Source organism: Cnephaeus nilssonii, assembly GCF_951640355.1.
Source record: "Cnephaeus nilssonii genome assembly, chromosome: 7".
Classification (NCBI taxonomy): Eukaryota; Metazoa; Chordata; class Mammalia; order Chiroptera; family Vespertilionidae; genus Cnephaeus; species Cnephaeus nilssonii.
In genome coordinates this window covers 64,605,958-64,631,555 of record NC_137078.1, presented here as the reverse complement: position 1 = coordinate 64,631,555, position 25,598 = coordinate 64,605,958, and the positions used below count along the sequence as shown (strand labels likewise).

The window sequence follows — 25,598 nt, the reverse complement described above, 5'->3', positions numbered from 1 at the left end:
TTTTGTTTTTGTTTTTACAGAGGGAAGGCAAGACTCCCCACCAGCAAAAAGATTAAGATACCCACTTTATTGAGATACCCACTTTGTTACTGTTGTCAGTAACCGGGGCTGCATTGTCTCCGAGGCATGCCCATGGTCCTAATGTTGAGTTAGGTTGAAGAATCTCAGGTTTAAGAGGCTCCAGTGTCCAGGGCCCCCTTTTCCCCCCCATTGAGATAATGAAAAGAGCTTCATGACAGACCCTGGGGCTCAAGGCAGATGCTAGGGATTCACCTAGAAACTCTCCTTGAACTACTCTGGAGGGTATGTGGTTTTGATAACATGTTCCGGCCCCACAACCAGCCCTCCACATGATGGCTCCCACCAGGGACACCAGCTGCCCAGAAATGGTACCTTTCAGGATAGGGACCCCATTCCCTTTGCAGGGGGCACAGAGGCAGGAGCTGACTTCTCTCTGGAACTCCTCCAGGGCCTGCTTCATGTTCTGCTTCACTGTGCTGGAATAGGCGAAGTCTGTGGAGGTCACCAGCTCATACAGCGGTGATGCCTGGGAAGCGAACAAAGCCATTTATGTCAGCGGAAAACATTCATCAAATAGAAGCGTAAAACAGGGCTCCCCAGGAAAGGGCAAGGGGTCAGTACACAGAAACCCAAAGTAGGTCCCTATGGCACTGGATAAATGCCCCAGCGTATAGATGGATTCCCCATCGTCTCTCTGTCCCACTCCACCTGCTATCCACAAATAAGCTCATTCAAGTTCAGGCCAACCAATACTTACTGAATACTTCCTAAGTGCCAGGAAGTCAGCACAAGTAAGGAAATATAAAATCCCCACTCACAAGAAATTCAGAATCCAAAGGTAGAGACAAGCATACTAACCGGTACTTACAGCACAGGTAACAGGGGAAACTTTTAATGGATAGAGAGGACCAGGTGGTTCATCTCTCTTTGATGGGGGGAGGAGGAGATTTTCAAGCAGCTCTTTGAAAGTATTAAAGGAACCTAGTCCTAACATCACTCCCTCGTCAAAATATATCAAAAGCATTCACACTGTACCAGAGCCACTATCAGGAAGCCTTTCCCAAGCTCCAGAGCTCACGGAACACCTTTCCAACATGAAATGCTCACAATACTCTACTACTCACTCAATACAAATTCCTTTTGCTTACTTGTTACATTTTTTATGTGTTGAAATCTCTCTCTTCTAATCTTATATAATAAATAGGTAATATGCAAACTGACCATCACACCCTTGCACAAGATGGCCACCCCCATGTGGTCACAAGATGGCCACCACAAGATGGCTGGCAGCAGAGGGCAGTTGTGGACGATCAGGCCGGCAGGGGAGGGCAGTTGGGGGAACCAGGCCTGCAGGGGAGGGCAGTTAAGGGCAATCAGGCCAGCAGAAGAGGGCAGTTAGGGATGACCAGGCTGGCAGGGAAGGGCAGTTGGGGGAGACTGGGCCAGCAGGGGAGGGTAGTTGGGGGCAATTGGCCCACCAGGGGAACAGTTAGGCATCAATCAGGCTGGCAGGGGAGTGGTTAGGGGTGATCAGGCTGGCAAGCAGAAGCGGTTAGGGGCAATCAGGCCGACAGGTGAGCAGTTGGGAGCCAGCAGTCCCGGATTGTGAGAGGGATGTCCGACTGCCGGTTTAGGCCCGATCCCGACATCCCCCGAGTGGTCCCAGATTGGAGAGGGTGCAGGCTGGGACCCCCCGCCCCCCCCCCCCCCCCCCCCCCCCCGCTTCAGTGTATAACTTTTGTGCACCGGGCCTCTAGTTAGATTATAAATTGAAGATCAGGGCTACAAACTCCTCAGCTCTGCCTCTGGGATTCAGCCCTGAGCTTAGTGAAAACCGCTGATAAACTGGATCAATTCAAGGGGGACTGAAGACCTTACCATCAGGCCAGTAGCAGCAGGCATGGAGGAGAGGGTGTACATAGCAGAACTGTAGAAGCACAAAGAGGGTTGCTGGTCTCTCAGAGAGCTTGGCAGTGCCTGAGACTTGGAAGCCACAGATGGAAGTGGTGGTGTTTGTAGGTCAGAAAAAGCCAGAGGCCACATCCCAAAGGTAGTTAAAACTGTTCAGTCTCTTGGCTCTAGTTTCAGCTCCAGGGCCAGGTTCCTCTCCGGATTTTGGTTGTGATCCTGCCCTAATCCAGCCCTAGACAGTTTAGGGTCTGTCTAAATGCAGGCAATCATGCCTAATAGAAACCTCCAGTGAGAAGAAAATTGCTTCCATTTCTTAATGCATCTGATGCTGACCTTCGCCCCAGTGGGCAGAGCAAGGCCCCTTGGTGGTCCCATTGTCTCACCGTTTTGTGGTCAATGAATTGATCCAGAGGCTGTTTGCAGAACCTTCTAGCCTGCTGGCCTGCATATGGGGGAGGGTTTGCTGTACACCAACCACAGGCTCCAACAGCAGCGTTCCCTTCAGAGAACCCTGAAAGGCTGCCTTTACCCACCCAGACATTTTCCTATCAGCATTGAAAATTTGCTCCAGGCGAGGGAGAAAGTCAGAGGCAAAACTGGAATAAGTCTTCCAGGTATACTTTGTGCTAGAAGCTGTGCTGGTGGTTTACACATACGATCCCACTTCATTCTCATAAGGCAGCAGTTATTAGTCCTGTTTTCAGGGCAGGTTGAGTAACTGAACAAAGTCAAATAACTCATAAAATAGCATTGCTAGGGTTCTAACCCAAAGCCTTTGTTTTTCCTACTAGTTCATGATGACTACTAATAAAAGTGGCTTGACTATTTCCATTTCTAACCTCATCCCAGCGTTCTCCACATTTTTCAGACTTTGCTGGAGTTCTGAGCAGCAACTCTCAGATCTTCACAGCTCCCTCTTTAAATCAAGTTAATATGACACAGCTGCCTGGTCTTTGCTTTGCTGGTCCTCTTTGCTCTTCTTCCTCCTCCCTGCCTCTCTCCCTGCTTTCCTCCCTCATTTTTCTTCCCATCTCTTCCCCAAAATACAGAGTCCCAATTTCTGACCTTGACTATTGGGTCCTTAGCATCCCTGCCCTTATAAAAAGTTTACTTATCATATTGCTGCAGAGATGATGGGTGCTCTCTGTTCAGCGCCATGCACTTCTCTACAATGGACCCTGGTGCTTGACATTTTCAATGATAATAATTATTGCCATAGCTAGCATTTATTAGGTGCTGAACTAAATACTTGACAAACATAATCTAACTGAATCTTCACAACAATCTTATGAGTCAGGTAAGGTGGTCTTCTATATTCCCATTTTACAGATGAAAAGGCTAAGACACAGAAAAGTTAAATAGATTAACAGGAGCCACACAGGAGTGAGAAAGGATTTGAACTATTACCATTGTGGTCTGTTTCTTGTAAGTATATATTTTTGGATCGGTAGGTGGAAAAATATTTACCCCAAATAGGTGGTTTAAGACAAGTGTAGTTTTATATTCCACTTTTTTTCACTTCACATCATATTATGAGCATAAAAGATTTTTTTTTATGGCTGCATAGAATCCTGAGGTATGGATGAACTAGAACAAGCATGTCAAACTCAAAGGCTAACATGGGCCAAATAAACGAGGCATGTGGCCCCCGGGCCTAGAGTTTGACATGCTTGAACTAGAGTATATACAATGCTTGCCCTGTTATTAAATATTTAGGTTGTCTCCTTTTTTCTTTTCTCCTTTGCTATAACACACAACATAAATCAAGGCGTGTTTTTATACATATATCTTTACCAACTTTTAAAATTATTTATTTAGCTGATTCTGCATGTAGGGTTATTGAATCAAAAGCTATAAGCATTTTTAAAGTTTGGATATATAAGTTAAATTCTTCTCCTAAAGGGTTGTACCTATTTACAGCCCCATCTCATTTTATAAAAGTGCTCATTTCATCACTCTCAATGGACATTGTTATAGATTTTTAATAACTATCAATTTGATAGGTTAAAAATATTGCTTTGTTACTTTAATTTTTAGTTCCTAGAGAAGTTGAAAATTTTGCATCTTTATTCATCCTCTGAGTTCTTCTGAGTGTTGTCTATTTCTTTGAGATGTGTCTTATAAATTGCAGACACATTTGGAATTTCATTTGTGGCAAAATTATTTTGTTGGTGTGTAACCTGCCATTTAAAGATATTCATGGTTTCCTCATTTGAAATTCAGAATTTATTGTTAAGGGTGCTATCCAGCAGTCTAAGTCTAACATTATCTTACCAGGTAATGCTACCACGCCTTCTGTATTGTAAACCTACCCTTGGTCAGAGTGATGTGCTTTGAGAGCATCTTTGACGAAGCTGCTTTAGAATGGTGTGCTGGTTATCACTGTTGAGCAAATATGTCAGCTTCTTTGCTTTCTGGGCAGGTGGCAGGGCTGCAATCTCTGCCATCCTTAAGGACAGGTTTGCAACGTGACTTGTTTTGGGCAGTGAAAGGTGTGCAGAGGGAGTGTCCCTTCCCTAGTGACACCCTGGGAGCAAAGTGAGCTGACTTTTCCTGTTCCCTCACCACTGCTGTGGCGATCTTGGGAGCAGATGCCAAGATAAAGCCTCCATCGCCTGGACCCCTGAGTGATGTTAGGAAAGCCCCCTGGCCAGTACACTTTGGAACATGTCACTGAGATTTGGGTGTTGTTCTTACTGCAGTGTAACCTAGGTTGTCCTGACATCTTTGTGGGCACCATTCGCTACTATACTTTTTCTACCTTAGGCAATGCCCAAACTCCATACAACGTCTTTTATCAGCCTGGATCTCAGAGCACAATCTAGCTACCCTGACCACTGGAGAAATGTACATGGATCATAGGCCTGGTGACTAGGGTTGCCAGTTAAATAAGAATTCCCAGGTAAAATGGAATTTGAGAGAAACAACAAATAACTTTTTTAGTATAAATATAGTCCATGAAATACTGAGGAGATGCTGAGACTCAAAAAGTATTCCTTATCTATCTGAAATTCAAATTTAATTTGACATCCTGGATTTGCACTTGCTAAATCTGGCCACCCTGTGTGTACTTCCTTTAACATCTCAACATATCTTTGGGATTTCTTATTCATTAAGGATCATTTCAATGGGCCACAAGCTTTTTCCTTCCAGACCTTGTGGTTGTCACTCCATTATCTTCTGGTATTTAGTGTTGCAAAGAATTCTAAGGCCAGTGTGACTTTTATATTTATAGGCTATATTTGTTCTAAAAGTAAAAACAAAACAAAATAAATAAACAAACAAAAAACCATCACCAGGATGTGTTTCAGGATAGTTACCCCCCACCCACCCCGGTACTTTTGCCTACTTTTCAATGAGGCACTGTCAGCTCAGGGAAATTCCCCTCATTATGTGAGTGATGAACGCATATTCACATTTACTTTTGTCTCTTTCTCAGGAAGAAGGCCCCGAGATTTTGATTTCCACTCTGTGCTCTCTCCGTCATATTTCTTTCATGTCATTGTTTTAATCTCATTGTCTTTCGCTCCTACATTCTAAGAACATTTTTATAGCCCTTCCACATCACCAACTCAATTTCCTGCAGTGTCAATTCTGTTCTTTATAGTTTCCAATGTGGGTTTTAATTCTGCTACTGTGCTCCTGGTTCCCTGTATTCAGCTACTTCCCTTTTCATCTGATTAGTGTCTAAACATCTCAGCTTCTATTTTTAAGTTCATCAATTCCTCGTTTTCTTGATGTTTGTTATAATCACAAAGCAGATACTTTCCAAATTTATTTCTGTTTTTCTATATTTCAGATGTACCCTTGCCTCCTGCATCTTGAATGTCATGTCAATCTGCTGTGTTCAGAATGCTCTTTATTTGCCTATCACTTTCCTGTAACTCTCCTTTGAACAGAGAGCCATCTCTCTGTGTCTCAAGTTTACCAGCAAACAATGTGTACAGGTTCCTCTGTGGCTTTCTGCCCTGCCCACCTGGCTCCTACAGGAATCATGATCGTGCTCTTCAGCGCAGGACTATGCATAAGCCTTGGCCACCACCTGTATCTAGGAATTGCTTCCATAGTGGGCCCTGCTGTCCTGGAAGCAATCACAGCTTCAGCTACCTGGTCAGTGACTCTGCAGAGAAGAACTCCTCAGAGACCATGGGAAGCCATCTGTAGTTTTCTCTTGCCAGAAACTGCATGAGGGAGTGGGTTGTCCAGAATATATGTTTCCAACTCAGGTTAGGGACAGACAGAGGAGGTGCATCAACACCTCCAAGAATCCTGCCTCCCCTGCTCCTCAAAACATCTCTGGTTCTCTCACCTCTTCCCCTCCATCAGCCCACACAGCCCTCCAGAGCCCTCCACTGAATAGAGGATATGAATGGCATCCCATATGTGCAGAGAAACGTCTGAGCTTCAGTAAAGTGCTTTACACCTGTGGTTGTCTGCAGGCCTGGTTGAGATGCTTAGCATGCTAACATGCCCCCTCCCCTCCCCCCACACACCACATCCCATATCACATCCTATACTTGGCACTTGACATTCCCAATGTGCAGGGTGGCACATCCAACCTATTTAGGTAGGCAATCAGGGCAATTCATTAATTTTCAGTTTTAAATAAAAAATTCAGGTAAGAGATAAGTAAAATGTAAATACTAGGGATCTATGTATTTTTCCCTATTCTCTCTCCCATGCCCGTATGTGATGCCACCCAATGTCACCATGCCATCAACCAACCCCAGATTTCTCTGGAGCTGCCTGAAACTTTGTCCTTCTCGATGCTTGCCTAAGTGTCACCACTGAATAGAGGACGTGAATGGCAGCCTTCTTGTTCTGCATAAACGATATATTTGACATACAAATAAAGAGCCTGTAGGAAATTGACAGGGCTGGGAACTGCAGAGTCTCGCGTCGGAGCTCCAGCCCCTCACTTTGCCCTCCTTCGCTGCAACAGTAAACCTCCAGGGGCTGACACTGGACCATCAATGACTGTACACATGATGGCAAGAGGAGGATGGTGTACAGTATGACATGGACACCATCCTGAAGGCCCCACAGGCAAGCACCTACCACTGCTGATGTGTGTGACAGTCTTGTTCTGGCAAACGTCCTTTCAGTTTTAGTTTGCAAAACTGCTCTTGTTTGGGTGACAGGTGGTTGGGATCATTATTTTTTATTCTCTAAACCCGCAGGAAAATCTGGAAGGGAGGGGAAAGGTGCAGATCTCTGGTCTGGACCCAATAGAGACTCCCAAGCAGCCACAATTGGGTGCGACCTCTGTGACCTTGATTTTTTTTATCAGCCACAAAATAAACATATTAACTTGCAGACTTGTGGGGATTAAATGTAATGACACTGTGAAAGCCCTTGGCTGAGTGTCATGGGAATAGTAGGTGCCCAAAAGATGTTAATGATTCCCATGATGTGTTATCCTGTCCTGTGAGAGAGTTATGACTGAGTGTGTCTTACTGTGCAGCATAGACTGTATTTTTCACCCTTGCACCTCCCTCTATTTTCCTCCAGCACCTTAGTTCCTATCACATCGCTGAAACACAGCAACTATTTGTTGGTTGCCTGAATTAATATTTAAATGAGCAAATAATTGAATGAGTAATTCTCTGATGGAATGGAAACAATATTAATGTAAGAAGGCTATAGTTAGAAGCTGGTGTTTAATTTTCTTTAGCAATGTGGGGGCCTCAGTGAGAGGGAGTTGGAGGTCACTAGCTGGTGCTGAGCAGTTACACTGTAATTGGTTCACTCTAGATATATTTTCCATTTTCATGTATGCACCTCAAGATTAAGGGTTGGCCTTATTGAGCTCTGTATCCCATACCCTGGCTCAGAGCAGAGGGGAGGATGGATAGAGCAGCTGCCCCACGCCCACGGTACCTTAATTTTGATGATGTCGGGGTTGAACTGCACTGCGTCTCCCCACTCCTGCATCAGGTCCGCTGTCGGCAGGTCCTTGTAGGCCAGGGCGGTGATGTACTCACTTGCTCCTCCTCGCACACGGACCACCAAATCCTCTACCATGCTTTTTCTATTGTTTCTGTCTGATATGGACACAGAGACCTGGGAGGTCAGGGAATCTACTTTTGCACCTTAGCATTTACTGCAAGCCAACTAACAATCTGGGTACCATGATACTCACTGAGTTTTCCCAGGAGAAGTGGATAGACACATCCCTGCCAGAAGGAAGTCACATAGCAATGGGAAAAAGGCAGCTCACCCAATCATATAGGACACAAGTTGGAGGCAGAACAAGGGGACATTTACTTTGAGGATCCATAAATTTCAGTCACTAAGTGAATCAATGGAAGGTAGATATCAGATAGATAGATAGATAGATAGATAGATATGGTTAGATAAATAAATTGTAGATCTATATATATAAAAGCCAAACAACCGGAATGACAGAATGGCCGGAATGATCCGCCACTATGATGTGCACTGTGGTGGCCAACCAGCCCAATCGGGGCCCCAATTGGCTCCCTCAACCTCCCATGGCCCCTCCCCCTGGCCAACCCGGCCCCCAATTGGCCCACCACCCCGATTGGGGGCGGGGCCAGTCAGCCAACCACCTGCGGCCACTCCTCCCTGATCGGCTCCAATTGGGGTGGGCCGGCTGGACCCCACTCATGCACTAATTCATGCACTGGGCCTCTAGTATGTAAATAATTAGTAGATAGCTGATACATACATACATACGTATATACATTCATATGGGTAGATCGATAGATCATAGATAGGTAAGTAGATTGGTAGATAGGTAGATTATTGATCATTTATGTGTCAGTCATTAATCACTAATCTCTAAATGTTGTACATGTATTCACTCAATCTTCACTGTGACATAGACCTATATAATCCTTACTTTGCAGATGAGAGTTCTTAGGCACTGGGTATGAAGGAATTCATGCATATAGCCCTGCCCAACTCTAAGCTCTAGCACTTCACTGTGTGGGATGACAAAGCTGGGAGAATTTGTAAAGGCTGGGCTCTTCACGGGATACATACCTACAAAAGTGTGTCTACTATAAAGTGATTTGCTTTTTCATGGAGTTTCCCAGAAAGCCCTCCATCATATCAGTGAGTCATTCCATTCTAATTTATCTATGTGCCCAAGGCCAAAAGAACTGGTGTCAAGTAACTACTCAGCTCTGAGCCTGCAACACCATGCACCGTATGAAGGCAGGTTGGCATAATGCCGGTAGGAGGATAAACTGGGACAACCATTTTAGAAGACAGTTAAAAAAAGTACATCCTTGACAATCCAACAATTCCACTCCTAGGTGTAGCCCCTGGAGATACAGGGACCAGATGACTTTGTGAGAACACTCATAGGAGCACTGATTCTAAGTGCATGACATAGCAAATGACCCAAATTCAACAGAATGGACAAACTTGTATTCATACAGCAAAATACTATGCAGCGATGGAAATGAACTAACTATAGTTATACACAAAAACATGCTGTTGAATGAAAAAAAAAAACACACCCACCCACAGAATTGAAAAGATGATGTTCCATCCATAAACAGTTAGAAAACAAGCCACACTGAGCCACTGGTCAGTGGGTCATATGGGAGGTAGAACTATTAAGAAAGGAGGAGTCAGGATGGTGTCATCTCCAGAAGGAAGGGAGGAGCCATGGTTGGCAAGGATTTCTGGGGTGCTGAGCAATGTTCCATCTGGTGACGTGATGGGGGTTACTTCACAAGTTGTCTTTAAAGAGTGCCTATGTGTTTTTTTAAATATACTTTATTGATTTTTTACAGAGAGGAAGGGAGAGGGATAGAGAGTTAGAAACACTGATGAGAGAGAAACATCCATTCAGCTGCCTCCTGCACACTCCCTACTAGGGATGTGCCCGCAACCAAGGTGGTACATGCCTTTGACCTGAATGGAACCTGGGACCCTTCAGTCCGCAGGCCGACGCTCTATCCACTGAGTCAAACCAGTTAAGGCGAGCGCCTATGTTTTATGTGTGCCTCCACATGTAGGACGCACCTTCTGACCCAGCAGCACCAAAATGAACAAACAACAATGTCAACCACACATCAGCCACAGTGCAGGAGACCAGCGATTGATTTTTGTTGTTTTGTTTTGGCTGTGAAACTTGCTTTGCATAAGCTTAGTAAGCAGAGCAGACAAAGCACAGCTGCTGGAGGTGCAGAGGGTTGGGGACGGCAGCCCTGCTGATCAGCTTCTGTTTCCCACTCCACTGGCTGTATTGATTCCTAGCTCCCCTGTATGGCCTTCAAGATTCCTGCTCCTAAGATGCCTGGCTTTACACCCTGGCTTCATTATGCACCTTCCAACTCAGCCACACTCCGATCTGGTCTCTCCTGCCACATGGGCTCTTCTGTATGGTTTGTGGCTTCACCTGCTCTTCTAGTCTCTGTAAAGCCCTTTGTCTGAGAGAAGGATTAGCCTCCTCACCTGCCTCCCCCAGCTCTAGCATGCTAACCTCTAGCCAGGCCAACTCCCACCCAGACCCAGACTAATTTTCCATTGTTAGATCTTTTTCCTGCCTAAAGCACAACCTTGGTTCTTTACTCCTCCAGCGACAAATCAAATGACCGCCCCCCCTTAGGAAGCCTTCCCTGATGCTCCCGACTGGGTTTGGTGCATGTCACTGTCTTGTCATTGGTTCCTTGTTTGCCTACTTCATGTGACAGAAATACAATTTTATTCATTTTTGTATGCCCAGCACAAAGTAGGAGTAGGCACATTTTTATTAAATGAATTATAATTTTTAATCTTTACCTAAGGATATGTTTTACTGATTTAAAGAGGAGAGAGAGAGAGAGAGAGAGAGAGAGAGAGAGAGAGAGAGAGAGAGAGAGAGAGAGAGAGGAGAGGAAGAAATATTGATCGGGATCAAACCCATAACCTAGATATGTGCCCTGACCAGGAATCAAACCCACAACCTTTAGTGTGTGGAGAATATTCCCCAGCCAGGGCTGACGTACTATTTTAATTGAAATGCCTTGGAATATCCAGTATTTAACGTAAAGAAAGAACAAGTCCTGGAGTCCTAGAAGGGAAAGATGATAAGCATAGAAGCCATGTGCCCCTGACGCTCACCTTTGATTTCCTTGAGCACACCCGCGCACAGGGCCATGGACACACCGAGCTTGAGGTAGACTGCTTTAAAGGCAGCACCGATTCTAAAACCTGCTTGGGCACAGGCGTGAATATCCTTGAGAGAATAATCTGCAAGAAGCAAGAAAGGAGGCTCATGACTGAAAGGTAATCCAGCCTGTGCCTTTCCTGTGGTTGATCCCAGAGGCCCAGCCCTTGCCTGCCGGGTGTCATGGCCACACAGGGACTTGGGTTCAGACAAATGGGAAACCAGACTGATGACAGGAAATGCAAGCAGCTTCTGCACTGGGGGCCGAGACCGCATACGAAACCAGGACTACCTTCCCCCCAGCCTCCACATGGTCTCTGAGGGCGTTTGCCACTCACCCACGAGAGGAAGTGCTCAGAGTCCTTTTCCAAAAACGTGGTTCCTTATCAAGTTTCTAGGGACTGGTCCAGGGAATATAGGCTGTTGCAATGTCTCCCTTCCCCGACCCACCCATCTCTAATCTTCAATGCAGTAGAGAGAGTTTGTAAATTGATTAATTGAGGTAATGTATATGAAATGTCTGGTCCAGTACCGGGCAAAGGGGCCAATTCCTCATTCCTTCTTCATTTTTGGATCATTTCCCATTTGCCCCGCTCTAATTCTCCCCAAGGCATCCTCCTCCCCTGGCTTGCTGGAACCTCAGGGTGCCTTGTAGCACCTTCCTGTAGCACTTTGAGGCCAGTGCAAGAACAGGAATTTTGACTGCTTGGGTTGTCTGGTAATCAGTATTGCCCCATGCATTCCTTGAAATATGAATCCCTTAATACTATCACTTATAATTCTTGTACCAGTAGGTTTTATAAGCAAATGGGGCCTCTGTGGTCCAGTAAGTGTGACCAGTGTGGCATCAGATGAGGTGAAGAGGTCATGGCATGGCAGTGTGCTTGGGAACTCCTAAAGTGGGATCGCTTATGTTCCCCCAACTTATTTGATCACAGAGCCTGTTTGAGGAAGTATGGAAGCCCTTTATAAACTATTGGTGTGGAGCCCTTGATCTTGGTAAGACGGAGGCCACCATGACACACACTTATATTTGGTACCCTGTGGCTTCTAGTGAGCACACTGGAAGGATAACCAAGGCCCGGTTCTGCCACTGTAAACCGTGTGACCTGGCGCAGGTCCCTTAACCTGACAAGTGCCACGCTGTTTGAAACAATACCGACTGGGAAGCAGGGATCACACCTTAGACTTGCAGATTACACTTGGAAAGACCTGTATTGTCTGTATGGAGAGAGGATCACAGAGGAGAAAGGGGAGTTGTATATTACTTTGGAGGCTGTGGTGAAGAACTCCCATCTGGATATTTAAAGTGTGGTCTGTGGATCAGCAGCATGGACATCACGTCCACGCTTGCTGGAAATGCAGAATCCTGGGTCTCACCTGAAACTTACTGAATCATAATGTGCCTCTTACAAGATTCTCAAATAATTCACATTCACCGTTTGAGGAGGACTGGTGCTGGGGTGAGATGGAAACGGTAAAGATAGAGAGAAAAGGTGATTGGGGCTGGAGCTAATGGGACTTGCTAATAGGTTGAAAGGAAAGGAAAATAACCAAGGTTGACTCCTAGGTTTTCAGTTGGAGCCCCAGGTTGGATGAGATGTCCACGACTCTGGAAGAAACATATTTGGGAAAGAAAAGCAAGTGTTCTCTTTGGGGGCGTGATGGTCGTTAGGACTCGAATGGCGATATCAAGGAGGCATTTTGACATAAGCTCTTGGTTGCGAGAAGAGGTGCAGGATGGATATACACACTGGGGGTTATCTGCATGTGGAAGGCATTTAAAGCCCTGAGATTCGATGCTATTGTCTGGAGAGAATAGTTGTAGAAAAGCGGTCTGCCCGGACAGAGGGCTGGCTGAAGGACCAACATTACCAAGTTAAAAAATGGATGAGGAATCTGCAAATGAAACCGAAAGGATAGCCAGGGAGGGAGGAGGAGATAAGGAGCACAGCTTCTAACTCCTCTCCTGGCAACTCATGGACACCTCTCCCCATGAACACACATAGCTCACACGTGCCCCGTCAGGAAAGCCATGCTCCCCTGGGCCATGTACCTGCTTTCTCCATGGCCTCCCGGTTCATAACAAGTGTGTACTCATAGATGCCCCCCAGCACGGCCTCCGTGATGTAGTGGGTCCCGAAATCGCGGAAGAGGTCTCTGTACTCGCCGTAGGCATACTCCAGGGGCAGCTGCCTGACTCGCTGGAGGAATTCGTAATGGAGCATGAGGCTTCGGGATTTCAGCTTATAGCGGGCCACCTCAAGGTCAGAGCGCGCGTGCAGAAATGTGCTTCCCTAAATGAAATACCAACATGGGAAAAGCAGACCTTTAAAGTTAGGAATCTGGAACGAGAAGATGAACTTTACAAATACCACCCGGTGTTCTCGGCTCGGGGTCATCACTCTTAAGATTCCTTTAGGACACTTGAGGGAGACGGCCACTCCGACAAGCTCTCCAGTCTCATAAATAGTCCGATGTCCTTTTCAGCGTGGAAGAGCTAGCTCTTCGCTCAGGTCCTTAAAGTAGCAAATGGGGAATGAGAAGGGGAGGCAACCAGAAACAGACAGAGCAGGGGTAGCAGGGGCAGCAGGGGCACAGGCGGCAACTCTGGTGGGATGCAGGGTTTGCTGACCCGCGGAAGCAACTTCTTTATGATCTTCTGCAGAAAAAGAGTAATAGCCAGGCTGTAGGAAGGCTAGCCATTGTGTGTGGCCAGAGACAACCAGCCACAGCCCACACACCAAACTGAGGCCTGGCTTTGGAAATAAAGTGTTATTGGAGTACAGCTATGCCCCTGTGTTTATGTCCAAAGCTGCTGTCACACTACAGTGGCAGAGTTGAGTAGTGGAAAGAACCCTTAGGGCCCCATAAAGCCTCAAATATTTGCTCTTGGCCCTTTACAGAAAAAGTTGTGTGGGAGGAAGGCTCAGGGCTTGTCTTTGTAGAGGAGGGCAGTGATAGAAGAGGTCACCAGGAGGGCTGTGGAGCCAGAAGGGAAGGTGTCATGAATTAAATAAAGACCAGGTGGGGATATTAGAACCCGGGAAGGGAACGAATAAGGAGCAGGACAAATACAGAAGAAACAGGTGCATGCTGTGAGGTCAGCTCCACCCAATGTCCCTAAGAAGTCCAAGGGGAGGTCTTGTGTGACTTTCTGGAGAGGAAAGTTGTTGGAAGCTGCCCATTGCCTTCACTGGCAGAGAGGTGTGCACAAGGAGTCCGGAAGGCTGGTCAACCTTGAGTCTCTGGCAAGGGTCAGAGCCATGCACCCACTGTCTAGTTGAGACAAAGGGAGCTGAAGCAACTTCCACCTTTTAGTCTTATGTAAATTCTTGCTGATGGGCTATCATCGAGCTGTTACTGGAATTGCCTGCCTAAGGGCTATGGGTGTACCCCAGACCTGAATAAAAAGGATGGTAAGGCCAGAGCAAAGCAGAGTCCGCTCTTGGGCTTCCGCCTGGCCCCCAATTCCCAAATTAATATTTTCTTGTCTAGTCTCTTTCATTTGCGTGCGGCCTCCTCCAGAGCCTGAACCCTGAACCTGAACCCTGAACCACACGGGACGTTGCGGGGGGGAGAGGGGGGACACTCGCAACTGGCAGCCCAACGTGGGGTACTCGCAGAAAGTCAGCTGAAAGTTCGAGATGGAAGTCACAATTGCTGGGTTGCAAAGCCTACAGAGCTGATCTGGCCTGGCAAAGCTACAATCTTCAATGAATGAAAACCAAGGGGGAAAGCTCATTAGAAAATGAGGGTAAATAATTTGAGAAGGCTACCGCTGCCTGGTCTTCTAAAAAGTAAGTCAACATGTGACCATGCTATTTTGTGTGTGTGTGTGTGTGAAGATATTTTCAAGATAATAGAAATATAATTGGTTGCTAGGACTAGTAAGTAATGTAGAATATGGACACATCAGTGGGCATGAAAATTCAAATGAATATAGAGAAAATGAAGAGCCCCAAGAGGGTACTTACAGTATAAGAGAATCGTTTGGTTCGGCTGACAAAACGTTGGCCATTATCAGTTGCCATGTTCATGCCAAGTTCAAATAGTCCCGGGATTGCAAAACCAAAGCTGAAACTAAACTGGCTTCTTTCCGCCTTTGTGACATTGCGCTCAAAATCTGAGTAGGATTCATATTCTGTCAGAGCAAATTCATATTTGCCTTGGGTCTAAAGGAAGAAAAAAAAAAGTTCCTTATGTCATCTGACTCGCATCAGTTCTGTACAAGTCAACAAACACCCAAGGTCCTCTTACCATGTGCCAGGCGCTCTGGATACAGGGAACTCAGAGCCACCGCTGTCCCCATCCCCAGGGCTCCCAACCCAGTAGGAGAGACAGAGGTGTTCAGTAAGTACTGTGGGGTAATATTCAGAAATGAGCACTTGGTTTGGATTTCAACTGGCAGAAAAGTAGAGCACATTTTGGGCTGTAGACTCGGCTTAGGCAGAGGCATGGAGGTGGGAAAGGGCAGGACGTATTTAAAAACTGCAAGGGGTTCTAGTGTGGTCGAATCGGAAGACTGGAGAGTGAGGAGCAGAGAGAGGCGTTGTGAGAGAATGTGCTGGCATAAACATGCCAGGGCTTCTAAGATGACTTGCTCTAAGTTGGACTTCATCCAAAGAGGAGCCAGCAGAGGAAGCGGCCGAGCCTCGGGAAGATCACTGTAGGACAACTTAGTGGGTGGATTGGTGGGGACGAATGTGGGGTCAGAGACAGGCCAAGGAGGAGGCTGTCAGAGGAATGCCAGTGACAGGTAATGAGGGTCTGATCACAGGTAGTGCAGGGGGGTGAAGTGACAGGGGCAGGAAAGGGCCTTTGAGAGAACCCAGAAGGACTATTTGCTTGAAAATCGGGGCTGTTTGTCCCATGCACAGGGGAACAGCCAAGGGGGGACTGGTCACTCGGTGGCCCTGGAGTGACAAATCCCAAACTGTCTCCACCCCCATCCCATCAGCTTCTAGATGCTTGTGGCTCCCTAGCCCCCCAGCTGTCAATAAAGAGAAGCAGCCGTGAGTACGAGTGTGGCCTGGAATGAGGCTGCCTGAGAAGAATGTGTCACTGCCCTTTTCAAGTTGGGTAACCTTGGACATCCGATCTAACATCTCCATGCCTCAGTTTCCTCATGTGTAACATGGAGACAATAATTATTCCTCCATTGGGCTTGTTCCGAGGGTTGAGTTTATACGGGTAAAACACTGTACAGCGCCTGACACAGCGTTAAAAAAAAAAAAAAGCTGGTGATGAAAATATAAGGGGTGGGCAAAAGTAAGTTTACAGTTGTGAGTATGCAAAACAGAGTTTATTCTCATATTGTTATTTATTAATTATTGTATTATTTTCCGTATGAACATCTATAAACCTACTTTTGCCTCCCAATCCTGCTGGGCGAGGAGCTGCTTTAGCCTGGCTGATAAATGGCTGTTCCAGGATCCTCCCCTGACAGTAGAGGCTGTGGGCTGGCGCTGGCCTCATGGAGGAGGGTGTGTTTGTCTCAGGCTCATTTTTTTTTTCTTTTTTGGCCAATAAGTATGTGTGGGAACAAAGGGAGAGGGAAGGGAGGAGGAGGGGGCAGTGCCCTGACGGCCAGGACTGCACAGCTTTAGGAGTGGAAACTACCATCAGGGTTATCTCGTTCAGCCCCTCACTTGACAAGTGGGGAAACGGAGGCCCAGAGTGAAAAAGGAACCCAGGCGTAAGTGAACCCGGGACCTGCGGCAGAGCAGAGCCGGCCGCGAACCCCAGCGTCGTCTCCTCATTCTCAGTGTATGTGCCTCGCAGGACCATCGTCAGTTCTAACCCCCTCTCTGTGAGAGTGCTTCTGCGTCTGTATGTTAATCAGAGCAGGCTTCTATTAGTGGAGCGTTTTACAACTTCAAATGCTTGGCACAATGCCCCATCTAACAGGCAAGGGCTTGGTGACACCGAGAGTTAACATTTCCCGGGGACGCGCCACACAACCAGGTGTGTGTGCTGAGCCTTTACACAGGTTTCCTCAGTAGACCTCTCCCTGCAGGACAGGACCCTTATAACTCCCAATTCAAAGGGGAGGCTCAGAGCCTTTAGGAATACACAGATGGTAAACTGCAGAGCCGCCAAATCTGCGAGACTCCAAATCCTAAGCTATACTTCTGTCCTCATGGTAGCTTTGGATATTATTTTAGTACAATTACTGCTACTGCAACTATTGCTGTCATCATATGCAGTGTGTCCGCCTCGCCATGTGTCCTGAGGAAGGAACCACCCATTTTACACATGAAGGAGTGATGTTCAGAGATAAAGTGATGTGGCCACGCTCGCCCAGTCGCAGGCGGCAGGCCTGGCTGCAACTCCTGCTGGCTGGCTCCTCCCTGCCTTCCCACTGCCCTTCAGGGGCTTCCTGGCTGCACCTACCTGTGGGGTGTAGCTTTCCACGTTGAATGGCTTCCTAAACCTCGTGTTCAGTATGTAATGGGGGGAGCACCCACCGCCGTAATACCTGTGATCGAGAACTGGGCCCTCGAAACTGTTTGTGAACAAATTAATCCTGTAGGGAAGGCACAGAGAGGAAGAAGAAGGATGGGTAAGTGGCAGGTTGTAATAATTTCAATTGGTAGAGCTAATAAATGGTAGGTGGGCCTATAGGATTCCTTGGCACAGCATCCAAGGCCCTTGATATCTGGTAGAAAGCAGCTTCCCAGCTTCATGTCTGGCCACTCCCAACCACAACTGCATACTCTAGTCCCAGCCACTGAAAGAAGCCCGCTCTTCCTCCAATCTGCTTTGCTCCTTCTCGTAGGTGTAAGTGCTGTGCCTTATGTCTAGAATGCCCTTCCAGCCATTCACTATTTGTTTTCTTCTTTCGAGATTGAGCTCGGTCGTTGCCTGTTGTGGGAAGCCCTCACTGACTCTTGTACCAAGCTGGGTCAGAGGCCCTCCTCTGACCTTGTGCTTGCCCCTCTTGAATTTATTGTTTTGTACTATTACAGGTGCCTTGCAAGGATGGTCACTCGAGCATAATAGGTAAGAACACAAACTCTGGAACCGGAAGCCTGGGGTCAAATTCCTGTTCTGCTATTTACAAGTTACGTGACCTTGGGCACACGTGTCCTTAACCTCTCTATACCTCAGTCTCCTCAACTATGAAATGGGAGTAAGGAGAACACCTACCTCACGGGGTTGTTGGGCGGGGTCCATGTGTCATATTTATTAAGTGTTTAGAATATGGCTTGGTCAATGCTTGTAATTAAATGTGTCTGTTGTCCCCACTGGGTTGTATGCCCCTGGCGGGGGGTTCTTCTGAATTTCTGTATGACTCACATCATGAGACACTAAAATTTACTGAGGGTCCAACTCAGTGGTGGCTCCATGCAGCACCTTAGTGTCCCTGGGGCCCTGGGCGGTAGATATCATTATGTCCTTGTAGAAAGGGTGAAAATCCCGTCTCTAATTAGACATACTGCTCACTGCCTCTGAAGGCAGGCCTCCGTCCGGTCCAGTTCTGACTGCTACCGAAAGTTCTTTTTTGGTGTTGCAAGGAACTCTGTTGACTTTCAGCTTCTGCCTATTGGTCTCAGTTCTAACGGAATTGTGTTAGGCTCTCTTCCCTATGGAAGGGTTTCATGTATCATAAAAATGAATATTTATTAATTTTATTAATAAATAATATAATGTGGTGCTTACTCTGTGGAGGCACTGTAATAATTAATTTACACATATTGAGTCACTTGATCCTGATGAGATAGGGATTATTATTATGATGCCCATTTTGGAGATGAGGAAAGTGAGGCACAGAGATGGTAATTGACCTGCTTGAGGTCTCACTGCCAGAAACAACTGGTGGGGCCAGGATTCCAAGTCTGAGGGTCTAGTTCAAGAATGGAGGCTGCATTCTTCCCACCACACAAGCTGCCTCTCACTTATTAATTTATTATAATCACACTAGAGGCCCAGTGCATGAAATTCCTGCACTCGGGGTGGGGGGTCCCTAATACACCTTAGGCAGTCAGACATCCTTAGCACTGCCGTGGAGGTGGGAGAGGCTCCCACTGCCGATGCTGCACTTGCCAGCCATGAGCCTGGCTGCTGCCTGAGCAGTGCTCCCCCTGTGGAAGTGCATTGACCACCAGGGGGCAGCTCCTGCATTGAGCGTCTGCCCCCTGGTGGTCAGTGCACGTCATAGTGACTGGTCGTTCCACTGTTCAGTCGATTTGCATATTAGCCTTTTATTATATAGGACTAGAGGCCTGATGCATGAAGATTTGTTCAAGAATAGGCCTTCCTTCCCCTGGCTGCCGGCACTGGCTTCCCTCCAGCACCTGGGAGCCAGGCCTTCGCTCTGGCCACTGCCTTCCACCTTCGCTCCAGCCCTGCTGCCCTCCTGTAGTTCCCTCCACCCCCTGCCTTCCCCCACAATAGCAGGCGTCCTGCCCCGCCCCAGCTGCTCCACCTATGCACGCACACTGCCCAGAGCGGCCAGGGCAAGTGTAACACCTGCATCGTTGCCATGGCGACAATGCAAGCATGCCGGCCTGGCCCCCGCCATCTTTGTTGTGTCAATTTGCATATTCCCTCCTTATTGGCTGTGGGCGCTGCCATCTTTGTCACAAAATGATGGGCAATTTGCATATTCCATCTTTATTAGATAGGATTAGCTTATTGAGTCCTCCCTGAACGTAAGAGAAGGGTATTACTGACATCTTTCTGCAGGTGACAAAACTAAAGCATCCGCTTACACTGCAGTCTTTTCTCAGAAAAGAGAGAAGAAGCCACTCTTTTCCTATCAGCTTCTTCTTCTCTAGAATTACCCTTAATGTTGTACCTTCCCATGTATACAATAGAAACACAGTAACTTACCCACTGGCCAGACTGCCAATTGCCCAGTACTGGTCCATTTCCTGCTGACACTTTTTAGAAACTTTTCTACAGTTTGCCTCATCTGACCGGTCCCCACAGTCATTGTCCCCATTGCAAAGAAGTCTGCGGTTTACACACCTCCCTGGGTTGGAAAGAGGATGTTACACACAGTTATGTGGCTGTCAGAGGGCAATCAACATGCTCTGAGCACCTACTCTGCACCAGGCACTTTCCAGGCTTTCAATACTTCATTTTGACATGTATCATGGTGGTAATGACCTTTACATCTTATTCCCCCAAAGAGGCCAGTCTTGAATTTCAGAAAGCATTGTGAGAGGAGGTTATTAAGCACTGTGGAGGCAGAAGTCGAGTGGCCCGACAGAAAGGAAGCCTGGACTTCTCACAGTGAGGCTGGGAAGAGACGTGGGTTTGGTGGGTACTGAAGTCATATCAGCTATGTGACCTTCCCTATGTTATTTAACACCATGCCTCAACTTACCCATCTATAAAATAGGGAATTCATCATACCATACCTACCCCTGAAGGTTGCTGGGAACTTAAATGAGTAAACAGAAAAGTACTGACTCATGGGACATGCCAGATAAGTGTTATTACTATAATTAGTGTTTTTGTGGGCTATGTGCCCATTGCCAGTAAATATTTGCAGCAGGATTGGAACTATGGCTGTTTAATCACAGTTCTTTCCACTAACCCACACTGCCTTCAGCACCATAGCCATTTGGACTATTTTTTCAAGCATATTTGAATGATATGTTTGAAATTATTTACAGCACTTGACTAACTTGGCTTCCTTTATTATTTGTATATTCTTGGGAAATAAAGCTCATAATACAGGTGACAGTTCCTTAGATGTGTCTGGTTACTTTTAACCAAAGTTCTTGAGGTGTTAAAGGCAGAAGAGTAACAATCTGGTCCTCAGATATTTCTTACAAGGCATTTAAACTAAAGCCTGCCTGAATAACCATTATGGCTTTGGTCAGAATCATGGAATGATGGCATAATCAATCTGTAGACACATTGTAAAAAAGTCTTTCAGATTTATTGGATGGAATTTTGCATTTTCAATCAGCCCTAGAAATTGTCCTACAAATCTCTCACTCTTTCTTGAAGGATTCCCAAAGCACAATCCGCATGGGTACAGTAGATGTAGAGTGGTAGCTCCTACCTACAGAATTTGGGTCAAAATACTCTTGTTTTTTTCTGGACACTTGGAGGAATAGAGAGGCATATGTTTGCTTGAATGAGCCAGATGAATGAGTTGAAAAGATAAGTATTTACTTAGTCCTGTAGCTGATGATTATTTGTGTGCTCCTTTCTACCTTCCGTCTGTCCATCATCTGTCCTTCCTTTCTCCCTCCCTTCCTTCCTTCCTTCCTTCCTTCCTTCCTTCCTTCCTTCCTTCCTTCCTTCCATCCATTATGTTTTACTGACTATATCACACATTAGGGGTTATGCTGGACTTGCTGATTCAGAAATGCAGAGGCAGGAACTATCTCTCCAAAGATTTTTCAGAGGTAAATGGTGCTAACCACCCTAATTTAACTGTTTCAGGCTTTGCCTCCGAGAGAGCCAGCAGCGCTCACCCTCTGAATGGAGCTTTCATACCCATCGTGTCAGTTGATCCCTATAACAAACTTATAAGGTTTTACCATCACTTTGGATTTTCTGCTGAGAGAACCAAGATGCAGAAAGGTTAAGTGACTTCTCCTAGGTCACAAAGTCCAAATGAGACTTGACTCAGGAGTTCCGATTCCAGCACACATCCCTTTGGTGTCTGAAATGTCTGTGAGTGTGGTTTGAACTCCACATTTCCAATGGTAGCTTTTTCTACTTACCTGTTGTGTGACCTTTGGCAAGGAATGTCTCCAAGTCTCAATTTCTTAATACATAAAATGGGGATAATATCCTCTTTATAGGGCTGAAGTGATACAGGGGAAAGGAGGTAGAGATAGGAAAACAAGGAAGCCTCCTACCTGACACATGACCCTGAGCTTGTGCACCAGGAAATGGCCAGTGCCACCAGCATCACATGTCGTTGCCTAATTTGCTAGCTCTTCCCTCCCAGTCCTGTGGCCCTTTATACCTGTCTGTGCACACACGAAGCCTTCACATCGCACTTGACTTCTGCAGGGTGCGTTGGTAACACAGTCTTCGGCTTCCTTGTCAGAGAGTCTGCAAGGATCCCCATGGAACTGAGAGGGCCGCAGCAAGACAGCATGTCTGTACTGGAGGGGAAAGAGTCAGGTGAGTGGAGGGCAGAGCCTCAGGGGCCTTGGGAGCTTAGGAATACCTTTAAGGTCTATGTTGCAATTGGCTGCTTGCCTATTTCAACTACCCTGTGAGCTCTCTGAGGGCAGGGACCTTGTCTGATCTCTGATCTGCTGTGATCAGTAAAGATTTGCTGAATGTGGGGAAAGCATGGGCTCTGGAGTCCAAAGGTAGTAAATAGATTGATGTGGCCAATTCAATAACACAAAACCACAGCCTCTCAGCTTGATTACTCCAATGGGCTGACTCAAGTATTCTCATTTACTCAGTATCTTATTAATGCAAAAGCATGCGCTTGGGACCCACAACAGACTCTGATACTGTCTAGTTATGTGATGTTGGGTAAGTTACTTAACCTCAATGATCTCAGCTTACTGATCCTTAAAATGGAGATAATGAACCACGTTAAATGTACAGTTATGGGGTTTGAATTATATATACGATGTATATATGAAATCTCACTGTGTTGTCTGGTACATAGTAGGCATTCAATTTCTGGTACTTATTTTTCTTTTTTATTATTAATACATTTTAGTAGTCAATCTTTTTCTATCTCTGCCTTCCAGTTTATTCTAGGAATGTTGATTGACTTTCCAAAATATTGACTGAGCCACCCAATGGTTAAGACAAAAGTAGGTATTATTTATGCTTGCTTTTTTGTTTGTTTTTAATCCTAGTCATGCCCTCTAGGCTGCCCTCAAGGAGGGCACAGATGGTGCTGGTAGGGATGGCAGCTGGCGGTGTCAGGGAAATGAGATGGGTGCCAGGATGGAGGGAGTGCAGAGTGCTCTGTAAATTCATAAAGGTATCCCAATGCAAACGTGAGAGGGTTAAAGTGCCATCTCAACTGAGACCAAAGGATGAACAGAAATGTTGGGCAAGTCCAGAGAGCTGGTATGAGGAGGGGAGAGGAGGGTGGTCCAGTGTACGAAATTGCTGTGCCACAGCTGAGAGATGAGAGATAATGGGCCTTGTTCTTGGAAACAAAATTCATCATGGCTGGAGTAAAGAGTGCAAGAGGGAGAGAGGCAAGAGATGGAGGGAGACAGAGGCAGCAGCAGGTAATGTAGGCCTTCCAGGTCTCAGTAAGGTTGGATTTAGTATTTTATGAAACTACAGCAGGGGAAGGAAGTGATCAGATTTGGGTATTTCCAAATGCTAGTTGCAGTCAAGATTTTGGGGCAACTAAAGAGGCAAACCAGCCCTAGCCAGTGTGGTTCAGTTGGTTGGGCATCATCCCATGCACCAAATGGTCACAGGTTTGATTCCTGGGCAGGGCACATGCTCAGGTTTTGGGCTCGATCCCCGATAGCCAATTGATGTTTCTCACATGGATGTTTCTCTCTCTCTCCCTCTCCCTTCCTCTCTTTCTAAAATAAATTAAAAACACACACACACATAAAAAAGGTGGGCAAACCAGGCTAGCAGTCCTTTTGCAGAATGATATGTTAACCAGCCACAGTTATTAATTGTATACTATCTGGACATCAATATATGTATATATATGCGCTCTTTCTTTCTAGAAGTCAGAGGCTGGCAGGACAGGGATAAGGCCTGCAAGAAGACTGTCAGAAGACTATCTCAGCCACCAAAAAGAAGATTAGTTTGAGAAGCGTGAAAATAGTGGAGGAAAGACATCTCCCAATTCCAGTTTGAAAGGTTTGGATGAAGCCCCAGCAGTGAGCCTGCTGACAGTGACGATGCCAGCTGAGAGAAGCGTGCTACAAGATCAGAGTGAAGAGCTCTGGATGGCTGGATGAGTGGGCGACTCACACTGAGTCTTCCTGGTTTATGGTGCGGATGAAGCAATTATCCAGATAATCGGATCAATGTTGGTAACTTCAGCAATAAAGCCTACTTTGGGAACCAAATGATCCTGCTTGGCTCTCCACATTGATCCAATTAAGTGTGTAATTGTCCTGGGCCTAACTTCCACAGTGTCTTTGGGGTCCTAGCCCATGGCTGGTTTGGCTTCCCAAGGAGCTGGGGAAATGGCAACCGTTCTCTGACACATTTGCTGCTCTCAGAGCTGGGGTCCTGGGCCAGGCCTCCCAGGACAAGGGAGCCAGATGTACAAATACTGCAGAGACTGTGTGTTTTGACTGGTTGAACACTAGACCTGAAACCATAGGCCTGAGTTCAATGCCTGCATTTGCTACTAGGTGAACCTGAGAACTCACTTACCTGCTCTGAGTATCTGTTTATCTATCTGCTTAACAGAGAGTGTAATGACTATGCTCCCTTCTTTACAGAGATCAAACAACACATATTTGTGGGACACGTATCATGTGCCAGAAATTGGCCTACACACTGAAGATAAAGAATTGAGTAAGCCTTTAGTGGTTCACAGTGTAATGGAAAGCTAAGTAATAAAAAAAAAGGTAAATGATAAATGCAAGGATACCCAAAGAGGGAGCTATTAAAGCTCATAAAAAGGGACCTATCTAACTTTAAGTGGGGCTGAGAAATCAGGGAAGGCTCCTCAAAAGAAGTGGCCCCTAAGCAGAGTTTTAAATCGTGAGTAGATGTTAGCCAATAAAAGAAGTGGGAAAGGTCACTCCTGACTGAGAAAGCAGCATGAATAAAGGCACAGAGAGAGGGTGAAATGGTCAGAGAAATGCATGTGTTCAACATGCTAGAGTGGGGGATGTTTTATGGAGATGTAGGCCAGGTCTACGTCATGGGGAGCCTTTACTACCAGAAGTATGGATTTGATCTTAAGGGCCCTGGGTAGACTTTGAATGATTTCAGGCTGGGAAAAGACAGTCCAGACTTGCATTTTTGATGTTGCCTCCCTCTGGGTGCATGAGGAAATATGGATTGAAAGGGCAAGGTTGGAGGCAGGAAGCCTAATTAGGAAGCTGTTAACATGAACAAGGACACATGTTTAGAAAAAAACAACCACAACCCGAAAGATCAAAGAAAGGATATAATTGCTACTTGGAAACTCAGAGGAATAGAATTCCTTAATAAAATCAGTCAACATTTACCCAGGTCCTACTATGTGCCAGGCACTGTACGTAGTGCCTTAGCCAATCTTCGCTGAGGATTAGGGATCCTGGAAGCTTAGAGGAGCTCTCTTAAGGCTTGGGTACTTACCCTTTTCTTCTGACAGGGATCACACCTGGTCCAGGAGGACCAGCTGGACAGTTCACAATCAACAGGCCTCAAGGTGATATCCACACTCCGTGTCTGCCTACTCTTGGCAAGGCTCCCATTGACTGCATTTGACTCAAGATAGAGTGGCCTTTCCGCTCTACAGGGTCACAAGAAGAGAGTCAAATATCAGAAGGGAATTAAGTATATATGCAACCACCTATCCATCCAGTCAGTAAATATATATTTGCTCACTTCTGCAAGGCTATTGGTTTATCATTCAAGTACAGGTTAATATTTATTGAACACCCAGTGA

At 46.2% G+C, this 25,598-nt stretch overlaps 1 protein-coding gene across 1 annotated transcript in view; it reads right to left on the bottom strand.

Moving 5' to 3' along the window:
- The window catches only part of C8B (complement C8 beta chain), a gene marked incomplete at both ends in the record, with an annotated part of 42,099 nt that overhangs the window by 4,575 nt on the left and 11,926 nt on the right, over positions 1-25,598 (bottom strand). Inside the window, 9 exons of the mRNA XM_079777770.1 lie at positions 394-547; positions 7,813-7,976; positions 11,014-11,142; positions 13,116-13,356; positions 15,037-15,234; positions 17,456-17,588; positions 19,898-20,039; positions 22,002-22,143; positions 25,286-25,442. Of these exons, the coding sequence (XP_079633896.1) occupies positions 394-547; positions 7,813-7,976; positions 11,014-11,142; positions 13,116-13,356; positions 15,037-15,234; positions 17,456-17,588; positions 19,898-20,039; positions 22,002-22,143; positions 25,286-25,442 (1,460 nt within the window). The remainder of the gene's footprint in view (positions 1-393; positions 548-7,812; positions 7,977-11,013; positions 11,143-13,115; positions 13,357-15,036; positions 15,235-17,455; positions 17,589-19,897; positions 20,040-22,001; positions 22,144-25,285; positions 25,443-25,598) is intronic.